Source organism: Wasmannia auropunctata, unplaced genomic scaffold (assembly GCF_000956235.1).
Source record: "Wasmannia auropunctata unplaced genomic scaffold, wasmannia.A_1.0 LD336074.1, whole genome shotgun sequence".
In the NCBI taxonomy this organism is placed as follows: Eukaryota; Metazoa; Arthropoda; class Insecta; order Hymenoptera; family Formicidae; genus Wasmannia; species Wasmannia auropunctata.
The window spans coordinates 3,121,820-3,137,502 of record NW_012026816.1 but is presented as its reverse complement, the minus strand read 5'-3'; the positions used below and the strand labels follow the sequence as shown (position 1 = coordinate 3,137,502).

The 15,683-nt window shown below is 31.3% G+C and overlaps 2 protein-coding genes across 14 annotated transcripts; one reads left to right on the top strand and one right to left on the bottom strand.

The window, feature by feature from the left end:
- LOC105449694 (DNA-3-methyladenine glycosylase-like) lies at nucleotides 1–3,564 on the top strand. 12 transcript variants are annotated; one of them, XM_011689047.1, is made up of 7 exons: nucleotides 7–80; nucleotides 169–295; nucleotides 459–649; nucleotides 963–1,113; nucleotides 1,190–1,396; nucleotides 1,590–1,799; nucleotides 2,118–2,961. In XM_011689047.1, the coding sequence occupies exons 2-7, from the start codon at nucleotides 271–273 to the stop codon at nucleotides 2,522–2,524; spliced, it is 1,191 nt and encodes a 396-aa protein (XP_011687349.1). In that variant the 5' UTR covers nucleotides 7–80; nucleotides 169–270; the 3' UTR covers nucleotides 2,525–2,961. The 12 variants fall into 12 exon arrangements, with proteins under 12 accessions (XP_011687359.1, XP_011687357.1, XP_011687349.1 ...); XM_011689048.1 differs by having other exon boundaries at nucleotides 7–103; nucleotides 197–295; XM_011689057.1 differs by lacking the exon at nucleotides 169–295 and having other exon boundaries at nucleotides 1–80; nucleotides 486–649.
- A 735-nt stretch (nucleotides 3,565–4,299) lies between these two features.
- LOC105449695 (vacuolar protein sorting-associated protein 18 homolog) lies at nucleotides 4,300–15,418 on the bottom strand. 2 transcript variants are annotated; one of them, XM_011689059.1, is made up of 19 exons: nucleotides 15,168–15,418; nucleotides 14,868–14,954; nucleotides 14,603–14,786; nucleotides 13,922–14,256; nucleotides 13,784–13,831; nucleotides 13,236–13,425; nucleotides 12,273–12,394; nucleotides 10,904–11,119; nucleotides 10,572–10,688; nucleotides 10,400–10,512; nucleotides 9,266–9,377; nucleotides 8,770–8,952; nucleotides 8,040–8,357; nucleotides 7,721–7,856; nucleotides 6,704–6,925; nucleotides 6,396–6,547; nucleotides 6,098–6,195; nucleotides 5,235–5,546; nucleotides 4,300–4,471 (listed from the first exon to the last, which is right to left on the bottom strand). In XM_011689059.1, the coding sequence occupies exons 2-19, from the start codon at nucleotides 14,946–14,948 to the stop codon at nucleotides 4,408–4,410; spliced, it is 3,003 nt and encodes a 1,000-aa protein (XP_011687361.1). In that variant the 5' UTR covers nucleotides 14,949–14,954; nucleotides 15,168–15,418; the 3' UTR covers nucleotides 4,300–4,407. The 2 variants fall into 2 exon arrangements, with proteins under 2 accessions (XP_011687361.1, XP_011687362.1); XM_011689060.1 differs by lacking the exon at nucleotides 13,784–13,831.
- Nucleotides 15,419–15,683: the final 265 nt, after the last annotated feature.

Genomic DNA, 15,683 nt, shown 5'->3' with positions numbered 1-15,683 from the left:
TGGGAGCAGGTGCCAATAGAAAAGAAGAAGTACAAGATATTGGTCGCATTGCCTCGTGAGACGTGAAGTACATTTGACAGGTGCTATAAGAAAAAAAGGATTCGTTAGTATACAAATACGAAATTTCGCGTAGAAAAATATTTATAAGATTAAATTACACGATTACAGATTTTTAAAAATGGTACAATATATAAAGATTGCAGATATAAATATATAATTGCTACGGGCTGCCGGATTATATTAGTTTTGCGAAACTGTGAAACGCGGATTATGTTGATGCTAAAAATATTTAAAAGTAATTCTTATTTTTCGCCTATGTTTTTTTTTCAACTGTATCAACGTCTTTAGTTTTCAATTTAATAATTGAAAATTAAATGAATGAAAGTACAAAAAATTGAGAAATAAATGGGATATAACACCGGTTAATTTACAATTATCCTTTTAATATTTGTGCGTAGTTCGACGTTTTGTACTGTCTCGCGTAGAAATAATTCATTTCCGAGCCATTGGAAATTACGGGAAAATTGGATTCATGGCAGAAGGCAAATCAAGACGAACGAGAACAGCTGTGATTCAGGAAAAGAAAATCGGGAAGGATGAGGATGATGTCAATGACGAAGATATGGTAACCAAGACCCAAACCATGCCGGTTTGTTTACATTTTATGATTTTATAATAATCACCAAATAAATGCGATAATTATTCAGTTTATAGCTACTCACCTCCAGTAACCTCCGATAAAGTTTATTTGACGCATGAAATGAAAGAATCTGGCAGAAAAAAGCTTTCTGTGTCCCGGGAATTGAGATATTAATCATTAAAATTTATGATTAAGGTAGTTAAATTAAACTGAATAATTATACGATTTTATTTTTTTTTTTAATGCAGTTTCTTTCAAATTATGACTTTATCTAATGGCAATGTCGTATGGCTTTTGCTTCAGCATTATTACTTTCTGTTAGGTAATATCAGAAAGACCAAAACTGAATCTCAAATCCTTACGAAATCAAAATACTAAAAATGTATGCAACACAGCAGGTGTTCAAATTATTGCATCTTCTAAAAGATTCAAGAGTTCTCAGAAAGAGCTCAAAATGGAAACTCATGTCGAAAGTTAGTTATAAGATTGATCATTTAATTACTCTTAAAACTCTTATTTTTTAAAATACATTTTATAATATTTATATAGAAAAAAAGGAAGTGGAAGAGTTGAAACCAAACGCGAGTCCTGGCAAAGGAAAGCTGAGAGCAGTCGTGGACTTGCAGCTAATGAAGGCAGAATTAAAACAATTAGAAGATCCTCCTGTAACACCCTGGGAGAAGGAATTGTCCTCCAGCCGATTGCAGTATGAATTCTTTGACATTCCCTGCGAAGAGCTGGCGCAACGGCTGTTAGGTTCGTAGAATTTAATTTTTCTCATATAATATTACGCGTTGTATTAATTAATTTATTTTAATTTGAAAAATAATGCGACTATTACTTAAAAGATATCCTGTGTCTTCTTTTTCATTATACTATCTGTATAAATTCTATTCGTTAATTATAGATATAACTGCAATAGATATTCTGTTTTGCGTATTTCCTACAGGAAAAATACTTGTAAGGTATCTCGAGAACGGAACTGTCCTCAAAGGTAGAATCGTAGAGACTGAGGGATATTTGGGAGCGATTGACAAAGCATCGCACTCTTACCAGAATAAAGTTACGTCTCGCAACTTACCGATGTACATGCCGCCAGGGACCATTTATGTTTATATGACATACGGGATGTACCATTGCTTCAACATCTCTAGCCAAGGTGAGTACAAATAAAAACGATTTCTTTCGATTACTTCTATGTATGAAGAATTAAAATATGCTTTACTTCCATTTGCGTGAAATCATTGGAAATAATAAAAATCCTAAAAATAAGACGAAAGCAAAAGACGAGATTATTCCCTAATAATAAAAAAAAAAGTACAAAAAGAAAATAACAAGTTTGTTTAGGAAGAGAAAATCGCATTTTCATAATTTCAAATTATATTTTTGTTTGAAAAGAAAATCGCCCATTGATGTATTACATTAGTAGTATTACCATTTAGTATTATTTAGTATTACAATACTAAATAACGTTTAGAGGGAAATGCGCATGTATTAATCAAAGCAGTGGAACCATTGATGGGCTTCGAATATATGGAATTGCTAAGAAATATGCAGCGAAAGGATAACGGAAGAGAAAAACAAATCGCGAAACGTGCGACGCACTTAAAGCAATATGAGCTTTGCAATAATCCGTTCAAGATTTGCGATGCGTTTGTGATCGACCAAGATGCTTTCGACCGGAAGCTTGCTTATGCGTGTAATAATTTGTGGCTTGAGAGTCAACCCTTTGTAAGGTCTCCTACTATAGTAGCTGTACCATCTGAAAGCTCTAAATCAGACGATAATCACGCTACAAAGACGCGATATTACGTGCTGGGAAGCGCCAGCGTCGGCGAAAAAAATTCTGAATGCGAGAAAAACGCTTACATTGCAATAAGTTAGACTTTATAATATTAAATATAAAAGTACGGAACTCCTAAGTCCGAACGATAAGTTTGCTCGTCTACAAAAATATATACTTAAGAATAGATAGAGTTGTCAATTATTAAAGAATTTAAAAAATATTTAATTAAATTAACAATTATGAGTTTTTCCTTGTATTAATTATTTTGCATCGCTAATCTACAATTATACATTTTTAATCCCGCAGTGTGCGCGCTTCAGCAGATTTCAAAATGTAAAAGTTTAAGGTCAGAATTCAGAAGATCAGAAAAGCTTAAGGTCTAATTAATTTTATAGTTTAAGTTAGAATTTTTTTCATTAAATCCGTTAATCGTTGATGCCTCTCTATGCGAAAAAAAGCATATTTTATAAAGTTTTATAGAAGTATCGATATCCTTGATATTAAATAGAAATTTAAAAGAATAGATTTTTTACATCTGTAGCTTCGAAAGATCTTTACCTCACTATTGATAAGGTCTTAGGTGATGGATGCGCGGTGTTGGTGCGAGCCGTCGATCCCTTAGAAGGTGTAGAATGCATGGTTGATCAGCGTAATACCTCGAAGATGAGAAAAGGCAATCTAAAACATCATGAGCTATGTAACGGACCTTCGAAGCTCTGCATAGCGTATCAGCTTAACAAGCAGCACAGCAGATACTCTCTCTGTATGTGGAAGGGTCTATGGATCGAGGACGATGGTGCAACGGGAGATATCAAGATCGTTAAGTCTGCCAGGATTGGAATCGATAGCTGCGGTCCAGAATGGGCCAACAAGCCTTTGCGCTATTATATTTATGGCAATAAGTCTGTCAGCAAGAGAAACAAAAAAGCAGAGATAGAAATTTCTTAATTGGTCAAGGCTGGTTTTATCAAATCCAATCTGCATGCTTCCACATAAAAAGATTTATATATCGATTGCATATTTCAAATATAAGAACATTCTTTATAAATCTCAATCATTATAAAACAAAAAATTAAACATGTGAATGAGATATTATCACGAATTGTATTAGCATTAATTAAAAAATTAATTTATGGTATTTGATTTATTTTTTTTTTAATGATAAAATACTTTTCTGATCCACAATAGTAATCCCACAATTTATTAACATTTTGCCATTATTATAAAAGATTGATAATTTAAACCATGCAATAATTCATGCATTCATTTATATAAAAGCATAATGCTGACAAAAATTAATATTGATATAATTACTTAAATTGTAAAGTAATAATTTCTGCGAAGATTTAAAAAATTTAAAGATTTCGAAATTGTTATTAAAATATTGTTATATGTTATAAAGCACTAGCATTGATTATAAAATTTCAATTTAAATTGTATACATTTATTTCTTCTCTTATGTGAATAAATTATTCGATTTTAACAATAAGTCAATTGAAGTTATCGAATTTATTATAATATAACGATTGGGTTTGTATTATGGAAATTAAGCTTGCTCGATTATAAAGTAGTGAAAATTTGATCTATACATAATTGATATATACATAAATACGATTTAATTTATAATTACAAATTATATATATATATATATAATCTAAAAATTGTAATCCTAATAATTAGATCATAATAATTTCACTATTATGCGACCCAAAAATTTGAAGCTAAAGTTTAATGTATCGTATATTATTTCAATTCATTTATTCAGAAATTAACTATAGAGAAACAAAGTTATACAAAAATAAATAAAACTTTGGAAAATATTAAGTTTCAAAAACTCAATATTAAGATATAATTTATGACCAAGCTATGATTATCGTGTGTATGTATGTATGTATGTATAATATCGAGTATAATTAATTTCTCCTTAAAAAAAAGAAGAAAAAAATAAGCGCTCTATCACATTTTCAGTAAGGAAATTTCATCATGTCCATTCCTTCATCACGCGCTCATAATCATCCTCCTCAATGAATGGCTTGTCTATTGATCTGCAAAAAAGTCAATCAATTTATTAGTCTATTATTTTTAAATTATAGAATTTTGTATAATGTTTGTTCGATATTCTAAAAAAAATTTTTTAATTTCGATTTTTTAAGAATATATTATTCGTATAATACCTAAAAAAAGGTAAATTAACCTTTAAACCATCACGTCCAAAAAAATCACTAACCACAATGTCGGTCTAACAGACCGCTATTATGCTCCCACTAATTTTATAAGTTAATTAATACAATAAAAATGTATGTTTTCTGAATACTTTGTGAATGAGGAAAAGAAAAACTATGTTAACAAAAAAATCTCGTATACAATAGAAATAAAATATATTTAAATAGTGACAAATAAGGAAATTGTTGACAAGTAACGTTTCAATAGCGGTCTGTGATATAGTGGTTTAAAACTTTAAACTTTAAAGGTTAAAATGGGAAGTAATTAAATCATCTTGAATATTTAAAATACTTTAAAAAAAAATTGAAATTTTTGTCATTATTTAAAATATAACAATAAAAAATAATAGTAAATAAAGTAAATAAACTTTAAAAATATTAAAAGAATATGTTATTCACACAACTGTTTCATATGTGTATAATTCATTCATTTTTATATGAATAAATTTAACACATTTCCAATTTCTCCTTTTCACTTTTTTTTTAGGAAGATATTTTATGCGAATGATACATCCTTAAGTAATCTTTAACTTTTAGAATTTTGCAACTGAAACTTTCTTTAACTGTTTAACTGCTATAAACCTACTCTATCATAAGTTCTCCACAGTAGAGGCACTCCGAGGCGACCAACTCGTCGATGTCGGCCTTGATCTGGTCCCTTGTTGACAACGACACAGAGGTTGTCGAAGTGGTGTCTTCGGGCCGGTTTGAGATGGCCGTGAGCTGTCGCTGAAGATCTGCCAGTTTCGTCCTCTGATCCATGGATAGCATCGGCGTTAACGCTGCCACTAAACAATCACTGTGAAACTTATGACCGCAGGGAAATACGTAGAAGGGTCTCAGTAACAGTTGCACCTCACATGTATTACACGTGTCTCGCGCATGCACAAAGGTGCATCTGAAAAAAAAAAAAAAACAATTTTGTAATTAAAAAATAGAGATATGTGTGATGCCCAACATAATTTCATAATTGTAACAAGCAACTATTTTTCCATACATGTATAATACGTTATATTTAACGAATTTTGAACAAACTTAAAACATATCTTACTTTTATTTTATCTTTATATTAGGTTAAATTTAGACAAAAACAAATCGTTACTTTAATTATTGCTGCACTCAGAAATTCTCTCAAGCAAACTGTTTACTCGCAAATTCTCATAAATAACTAAAATCTCTTACAATAACAATTTTAACAAATATACAGAAATAATAGTTGAGCTGGTCAACACGATCGTATGGCGATTCTCACATAAATTTTTCTATTTAATAAATATCGATTTGTTATCTGAGAAAAGAATCAATCAATCTTCACTTATTGATTTCTCAAAATATTAATTTTCTCATTGAAATATAATTAAATGTATAGCTGATAAAGAGCGAATCTTAGTAGTAGCAGGTTGCAGAGGTGCAATATTAAAAATATTGGGAAAATGATTTTATCAGTACCTGGTTCTGAATGCTTGAATGTCCTTTCGTATTAGCTCTGCTGCTTTCGTGGCTTCCTGCATCTCCTCCTTAAGATCTTGAATGTGCTGATTGTATTCCTGTTACATATAGAAGAGAAAACTTAATAAAAGTCATATTTATAAATAATTTACCTTTTAAATGATCTTTTCGTAGATATATAATTATAAAATAATTATCAAAAAAGAGGTATAATAAAAAATACAAAATTAGAATTAGAATTAGAAAAAAATTTCATTTGAAATCTGATTATAAATTTAGAAATAGTTTTAATCTGTACCTGCAGGGAATTGCAAATAGCTTCCTTGAAATGATCGATTGTGACAAAATCGGAGAAAAAGGGCAGAATATCTTCTATCCTAACTAAATCGCAGTGTTGCAAAAATTCCATTGCTTGCTGTATGTCATCTTTTTCTCGCACTACATGCTCCGCTGCACATACAATAGCAAAATAGTATATTTTTTAAAATAATCTATAACAGATTTACTATAATAATCACAGGTTTTAAAGTACAACAAATCTCTCTGTTGTATAAGAACCGACTTTTCTAATCGGATATTATTGATTAGAAAGTTGTTCTGAATTACCTATCTTCAACCATAGTTTCTTTCTCAACTCGTCGTCATGATCGGACGGCATAGCGGCGATCTGCTTAGCAAGATCTACACTGATCGTAAGCGCGAGATCCACAGCGGTGGTCCATAGACCGAGCAAAGCGGACAGTTGCACACAAGCTTCCGTCAAGCCTACCTCCTGACACAATCGCAGTGCGTAATGCACGTCGTAATGTACCATGCTGATATCCTGACCTGAAAATAGCAATAGATCATCTCAAACGATAGAATTATAACAAATCAATAAACCAAATCATAACTGGAGTAAATTAACAGGGTTGCCACAGACCTGGAAAGCTGGGAAAAGTCAGAGAAAAATATAAAAGAGTCTGGAATTTTTAACTTTGCTCCTTAAAAGGGATCCATTCCGATTCTGTAACTCTTAACGACAATTCGGTATTGTTACATTTTTTGTATGTAGGTATTGCTTTTTCTGATTTGAAAATCCTTTTTCCGAATTAAATAGAAAATAACAAAATAAAATGATTTTGTACGAAAATCAAAAAAATTTTCGAAAATTACGATTTTGTTCTAGACTTCTCTCTGTTATCGCAATCGAAAATATTCTGAATATTTAGCGATATTAAAGAAGTGTCTACAGGAATCTTTCTGCTATGACCATCTCTGAGTTTTTGTCTGGTCCCCAAGCAACGGAAAATTCAGTTACATCAAAGGAATTTTTTCTGTTTAATACATAACATCAAAGCAACAATGTCAAAGCGTTAATAATTTGTTGGCCTGAATTTGCACTTGGGATTGTATTATGTTATTAAACTTCTAAATTTATGTTGCTTCTAATAATATAAGTTACTTTTCTTGTAATATGTGTCTTCTAAACATTAAAATTTAGAATTATACATATATTTGATAATGATCATGGATGATTTTCCACTGTCGTCTGGAAATCATGGAAAAGTCAGGGAATTTCAAAATTCATTTTCTGTGGCAAACCTGATTAATTTTCCATTAAAAAAAATGCGAGATGTTTACCTTGAGAGCTTATGTATCGCATTACTTCGTCCTGCTTGTAGCGCGCGTACAAGGACAAAAGAAAGTTGTGAATTGCTTGCTCCTGCGAACCCTGCTTGTATACACAGAATTCCAAGTATTTAATAATTTCTTTTGCCTGTAAAAAAAAAAGAGAAATTATCGACGAAGCTCTGCTTATGTGTTAGAAGAAATAGTAATCTCTAAATACTATTTCTTTTTCTCAAATATTACTTCTTAAATTTTAATTAATTGTTATTCTTAATAAATTATTACTAATTGTAAGATAAGAGTAACAATTTGCTCTCCCTCTTTTTCTTACATGCTTTTCATCACTATTACACGAGACTAAAGCTGGCAGAAGCTTTGCCGGTTTCAGCGATGATCCTTGCGAAATCAAGACAGCCACCGTGGGCCGCGGCAACTCCTGCAACAGTATCCCGGCGAACTGATAGAAGAGGTCCTTATTGTTTTGACTCTTAAGTACCCCAAGCGCCTCCAAGTAGTTATTCTTATACAGATGTTGACGAATCACCTCTTCATAATTGCAGTGCATTATTGTCAGACGTATCAGATTATCTTTGTCACCGTGACTTGCCATCAAGTCGTATATTGTGCTGCGATTTCTTCTGATACATTCCTGCGTCCAAAGCTCCAGTTAGCATTTTTTAATTTTAATTTATAATAAATTTATAATAAATCGATTTGTTATTTAAAAAAAGGACAAAACTACAATATTTATTAAATATTGTAGTTTTGTCCTTTAAGTAATTATGAATTAAATATTAATATTTGAAGGGCTAACTTATATAGTTATAAACAACAAAAATGTCCAAAATAGTAAATTTAAAATATCAGAAATGTTAAAAAATTTATTTTTTGTTAATTTATAATTAAGGAATTATATAATTAAAAAAACTTTCGAAATACCCATCTTCCGATCTATATTTATAATTTTTTTTCTTTTTATTTGAATTTTAAATTCGTGTAATATTGTTAATTAAAAAAAACTCTAATATCCTTTCTTTTCATTCCATTCTTTTTCTAAATACCTCGACTTTGGGAATGGTGAAAAAGCTGTCAAACTGCTTCTGCAATTCTGTATACTGCGAATCGTGAAGGTAAGACGTGTTGCTGCTACGCAGAGCTCCCATTTGATTCATAAAAAGCTCTGTTACCCAAATGACAATCATCGTTATCTGCGTCTTGTCTTGCGTCTTCAAGCCATCAAGTTTCTTGAGACAATAAGATTCATTTTAAACTAAATAATTATCAATTGCAATTTTAGATTAAAACAAGAACATTGAAAAATTTCAAAAATTTAAAATGTTCACACAAATGTAAAAATAAGAGAAAAAAATTGAATTAATCACAGTAAATAACTTCTCATGTATGTATATGTACATGTAACCAAAATAATGTTTTCCATAATATTATTGGATTTTGAAATTATTTTTGCAATTTATCTAAATTAATATTTGTTAATTAATATTCGTGATTCATTGTAAAGCACAGAACCGCTAAATAAATCTTATACTTATCGTTTACCTTGCGCAGGAATGTTTTTAGAGCTTCAATTTGCCACTCTTGCAAAAATTTCAATGAGACCTCCTCGAAAGACGAGTGAGTGTCAGCGTATATTAAAGCGCTCTTCTCGTATCTGCAAAATAATATTCAAACAACGAGAGAAAATTAAGGAAGTATTCTAGTCCAGAGGCCAAAATTTTTATGCTAGTTTTGCGATTTAAAAAAAAGAATTTAAAAAAAAAAGTTTAAAGTTTTTTTGGGACGGGGTTTTTTTCCACATATTTTTACCTATTTGAAGTATGTTTTAAAATATTTATATTTAAAAATAACTATAAATAAGCGCTGTATACAATATATACATAGGTCATAAAAAAATTGGTTGCCATATCTCGAAAACCAATTGACCAATCAAATCGGGTTTGTGCACACATCTTCAGGATATGCGTGATTATAGCCCCTACCATGATAAAGTCAAAAAATATATTTTTTTAATTTTCACAATTGCAAAAATTTAAAAATTGCAAAAATCAAAATTTAATTTTCAAAATTATGTCAATGTTTAAATTTTCAATATTTTCTTTTTCGTTCTGGTAGGTACCTGCTAGCCAAATTCATACTAATTAAGAATTTCTTCGATTTTTTTGTTTTGTTTTAAATGAGCAGAACAGCCGGAATTATGGCAATCGTTTTTTTTTCACGACCTCAGTATATATTGTACCATATAATTAAAAAAAATAATAATTTATTCCTATAGAAACGTTATCCGTCCAGTAAAGGACACACTGTCTCTGTCAGTACAAAAACAACTCGTCATGTAGCGAAAAAATATACTTGGCGGGAGCCGCTACCGCATCTCCTGATACAGCGCTTATTTATAGTTATTTTTAAATACAAATTTGAAACATACTTCAAATATGTATAAATATTTAGGAAAAAATCCCGTCCCTAAAAACTTTATACTTTCTTTTGAAACAATTCGCAAAAATAGCATAAAAATTTGGCCTCTAGACTAAAATAAACCCCCTTAAATAAAAATATATAATCCTTCGAAAAAAGAATAATACTATAAATACTATAAATACTAATATTATATATACATTTATACTACATACATACACATTTGTATGTATCTGCAAGTACATGTATACAACTTACTCTTTATTCTTGAAAAGCATTTCTGCCTGTTTTACGAGTATTTGGTCGATGTGCGCCGGGTTGTCTTTACAATATTGCTTAGCCAGTTCAAACTCACCCTTATCGACATATACCTGAGGGAAAAATTATCATTATTGCCACTTCAAAATAATTACATTCTCATTCTTCTTACCTGCCAAACGTTCCTATCTTCTTTCGTTACTTTGTATTTGAAAACAGCTCGCTCGCTGTAAGCCCAAATCGACCTCGTTGCCGGATCCTTGGTGATGCCGATTAATTTACCGACTGCCTACAACATCGTTAAATCACACTTGCGTGATACATATTTGACATTTCGCGAGAAAATTCAACTATCACATGAGTTCCATCAAAATCAAACTTTATTAAATGTATTCATATTAATTATAACCGTTACACATTCTCTCTTAATTCTCCGATTCTCAATATACTGTAATTATAACTGATCATCGAAATAATAATAAAAGAATAGCTGAGTATACATACATCGTTATAAACGTCTTCGAATATCAATTCCTGATTTAGAAGCGATATGCCCTTTACGTGATCTGGATATAACAACAGCGCATGGAATTCCGTCAACACGAAGGACAACGGCGTCGAAGTGGTTTGTGGAACGTTACTGCCCATGAGACTCGTTTCCGGGCATGTCAACATCCGTTGATTGATCAGCACGTAGTTCGTGTCCGTCTTCGCGTCCACCTAAAACCGATCATCACGTACTCTTCATCCGGGTCAATGGTTCTCAACGTGAGCCATATAAACTTCAGGAGAAATCGCGAACATTTCTAAGCAATCATGCGTAAAAAGAACAAAACATTAGAAAATCGCAAGCTTTATGAAAGAATGAGCAAACTTTCCCATTTCCGTCAGCAAGGGAATAAAAAAAATAAAGATAAATGAAACATAGAAACAAAAAGAAGAGAAAAGAGAGAAGAGATAGACAGATAAAGCGTTTATTAAAGGCAGGCTAAGAGCTGACAAGACATAGCGATACAGAGATAATAAGAATAATAAAAATATAAATGATGAATGAAAAAATAAGAATAACAAAATAAAATACATAAAAAAATAAAAGACAAGACGTCGTAGCAGAAAACAATAGCATACAACAAAATTTGAAATAGTTGAGCGTCAAAGAAACAATAAGCAGAGTATATCGACGAAGTATTAATTAATATAATAAAATGTCATGTCGTTGCCGCGGGGACGCAAAAACATTAAAGTCGCCAGCGCCTATACAGCACAGAAACTTGCATCAACATTGCTGTAACGTTGCAATATTACTACAATATTGCTGAAACATTGCAATGTTGCTGCAATGATCTGTGTCGTATGGGCGAATGCGATTGCAGACACACTGTCACGGCGAAGCAGATGACAGAAGAATCTGCGCTTGAACGAGCAAATAGTCAGATTCTCTGATGTCCACGGGCAACGAGTTCCAGAGAGAAGAGGCAACATACAAGGACAGTTGGTACGTGGAGATTCGGCAAAAAGAGATCACTAGGTCAAAAGGAGAGGCGCGGGAAGCAGCACGAGGATTAAGGAAATAGAAATTAGGAGTAAGATAGGGGGGGCGGAGAATACAGAAAAGAAAACAGCTAGTAGACTCTTCCGTCATCCGCGATCAGCCAACCCAGCGTGTGATAATAACGTGAGACGTAATCGTCGTAGTGCAGATTGAAGATAAAGCGAATGCACGCAATTAATTAGGGAGAAAGAGGAAGAGAGAAAAAATTAAGGATTTACATATGGTTAGATATTTATAAATAACATTAACATTTAAGTCTTTAAAAATAGCGTAAAAACACGATACAAATACGATAATATATATGTATATGTATAATTGTACCTGAGCATATAGGATACCAGCTTCCGTCAACCATCCAAATGACTTCGGCAAGATACCCAAGGATGGATAATAAAATTGCATCTTCGAATATGGCAAAGAATTTATTACTTCGTTAAAAGTCTCTGAAATATAATGTATTTAATTATTCAAATGTGTTATAACATTTAAATGTTATACTTTTAACTTTTTTTCAGAAAACACTAACAAGCAATTCTTTTTTTTGCTTTTTTCTTTATGCGTTTCTAAACAAATGTTCTGAAAATAAATGAAATTAACCAATAACTTTATATTTAGATGTTTTTAATTATAATAAAGTAACCTTGTATGTACATATACTGGCCTTTACATAATTATTGCAAGTTGTTCTGAACATTTAAGGAATATTGAATTTAGAGGTGTGTCAAATTTGTATGAACAGTTTGAATTCGAATCAAATTACAGTAGATTCGGTTCGAGTTCGTTTTTCAAATCTTACAGATTAGTTCGAGAATAGTTCGAGAATTTCGAATCAACAATGTTTCGATTTCGAATCGATTGCCTATTTTATTTGCTTCATTTATAACTCCCGCGCGATCGATTATTCTTATCTAATAAATATGTATTTTTGATGTATATAATGTAAATTAATATAGAAAATATTCGAAAGCATTCTAACTATATTCGTGTATACACATTATATTATTAATTACATATTTTCTAGTTCATATAAGATCATGATCCTTTGTACTGAGATGTAAATTGAAAACAGGTCTTCAGTTTGTTTAAATCATTGCGTAAAATAACGTAATTCATAAATTTTGATATTTATTACGTTTAAATTAACATGTAATGTAAATCTGATTTGATTCTGGGGATTCTGGGAATTCGATTCAATGCAAATGCTTGATTCGCACACCTCTAATTGAATTATAGTGTGCTGATTCAACATTCGAAAATCATACACTTTTTATATTTCTCTCTTACCTTGTGCATTTAGATATCTATAGAACACTTGTTGTAGAAGAGGCTTCTCTTCGGGATTACCAATGGCACCGATATATTGATAAATGCGCATAAGAGTGGTTACGATGATTACGTATTTATCTGAATTAGGAATTTTGTGGAATTCTATTCCAGTAATTGGAGGCTTGCTGTTCTTTCCTATGTCAAATACCTAAAATTACATTTATAACGTTAAAAACAATTTATACCATTTCAGGTGAAATATTTAAACGTACCTAAATAATAATTAAAAATATCAATAATTAGAAGGAATTAGTCCTTATTTCGATCATAATAAGATCATCGGATCAAGATGTATAAATTTCTAACTAGCTTTTATCTTTCATAAAGATACAAAAAAATGGCCTTTTCTTAGCGTTCACTACTTTTTTTATGGTCAGATAAAAAATAATACCAATAGAAAATATTTTCTAATTATTTATAATATGAAATTTGATTTATCATGTTCATATAACAATGTATTATATAAATATATTATATAAATATATAAAAAGAATATATGAACTTACCACTCCTCCCGCCTCTTTTGAACCATAAAGAGGCAAATAATTCGGAAGCTTTGTTAAAAATGAATAATGCAATGGTGAAAGGGTGTTATAGGCAGATAAATGAAATGATAACCCTATCAGCATATAAGCAATTAATACCTGACGCCAATATTGCTCCAGACTCGTGTTAAAAATCTTGTCAGTATCCAAGCCGATCTCCGTTTCAAAAATCAGGCCCTTGGAAGTACCCAGTAGAATGGGACCAGAGCTCGTTTCCGAAGTATTAGAAAAATTCCAACCCACTGCAGTGATCTCGTGACCCTTAAACTTGCCAGCCTGTTTAAGCTTTGTTGTCTTCCTATGCAAGTAGAATAATTCTGAAGGCGGATTGTCCCCATGCCTCGACACCAGAGTTAGCAGCAAGTGATGACCTAATGGATCCAAAAACAAGCCAGACATTTTCATGCTCAGTGCATACTTGGACATGTCGATTTCTGCAAATAAAAATTTAATGCTCTATTAATAAGGAATTAATTTCAAGTAAATATACAATGCATGTAATTTTGTGTGTGTGTGTGCGTGAGCGTGTGTGTGTGTGTGTGTGTGTGTGTGTATCTTGGCATAAAATGTAATATAAAATTTGTAGTTATTATTAGCCTTTTTATTAGAAAATTATATTATTATATTAATATTATTAATTTATTTGTGTAATTTATTAATATACATAATTTAGAGATAAAAAATAATTTTGTATTTATAAATCAAATGATGCAAATGCAAAAAAAATTTTATTATTCACATATTAAAATTACTAATAAAATAATGTAAGCAGCTGCCTACCTTCAGTTTTGTCAGGTTGTTTCATGTCAATGCGTAACAAAATGTTGTTAGCCATAGCTATCACGATTGTGTTACTGCTAACAACTAAATGAAGAATTTTGTCCGAAGGCAGAAAGTTAACTTTCTGCTTTGTGAATATCGGTCCATCATCTTGTAACTTCATTTGTATAAAACCAGCTGTGCTCTGTAAAATGATATTACAATTGTAACAATTCTGTTTATGTATCTTTTATCTTATGTAACTGTGATGTTTGATGAGGCATACAATATCCGGACGAATTGGTGGTGCTAGCATTTGCTTAGAACGTTGAGAAGCTTGCTCGTACTGGTCAAACATTGACGTCATCTTGTCCTTAAATTATGTAGATTATATTAAAACAACACTTCTCTCTAGATATTAAAAAATATAGCAACAAACAGGAGTTTCTATTAAGTTTTATATACTTTTTTTACAAATTTAGATTTTATTATGTTAATAAATTATTATCTTAATAATATCAAATTAATAACAAAATCAACATTGTAGATTCTTTAATACAAGGAATAGTGTGACATTGTTACTTACTATTATTACTTTGCGATAAATAATGTGAGAGGACAGGTAAACCTAAAAATTCTTGCGTCCTTTAAATCCCAATTGATTTTGCGCCATCATAAAAATACTCAGACTCTTCAAGAAATATAAATTTGATTCACATAACATCGAGGAAAAATGCCAAATTCTTCACGACAAAAAATATCAGCTGATTGCTAATAACACACACACAGCCTTATAAGATAAACACTACGCGCCACCATTGAAAACGTGAAAGCAACATGTAGAGAGGAGAGAGGGCAACAGGAGGATCCTCTAGTAAAAGTCTGGACATGAAACAGCCACTTTTGATTGGTCCGCCATTTTTCAGCAATTCCCGCCTTTATATGTCTATGACATTATATGCATGGATCTAAGAATCTATGGATGGAACGCAAGGCAATTTGGGCACAGTAAGCCGGTTCTACATTAGTTGCAAGCCGATCGCAAGCTTGTTGCGACAGCCAATCCGAAGCATTGACTTCAAAATGCAAGCTTCAGATTGGC

Bases quoted from the DNA above. Each gene is read 5' to 3' on its own strand.
- LOC105449694 (XM_011689049.1), top strand. From the start codon at position 271: ATGTTGATGCTAAAAATATTTAAAA. The intron at 650-962 runs GTTTGTTTACAT...ACTTTCTGTTAG, and splicing joins CCAAGACCCAAACCATGCCG to GTAATATCAGAAAGACCAAA. The intron at 1,397-1,589 runs GTTCGTAGAATT...TATTTCCTACAG, and splicing joins GCTGGCGCAACGGCTGTTAG to GAAAAATACTTGTAAGGTAT.
- LOC105449695 (XM_011689059.1), bottom strand. From the start codon at position 14,948: ATGACGTCAATGTTTGACCAGTACGAGCAAGCTTCTCAACGTTCTAAG. The intron at 6,548-6,703 runs GTAATTCAGAAC...TTGTATGTGCAG, and splicing joins GAAACTATGGTTGAAGATAG to CGGAGCATGTAGTGCGAGAA. The intron at 5,547-6,097 runs GTACTGATAAAA...TTTTTTTTTCAG, and splicing joins ATTCAAGCATTCAGAACCAG to ATGCACCTTTGTGCATGCGC.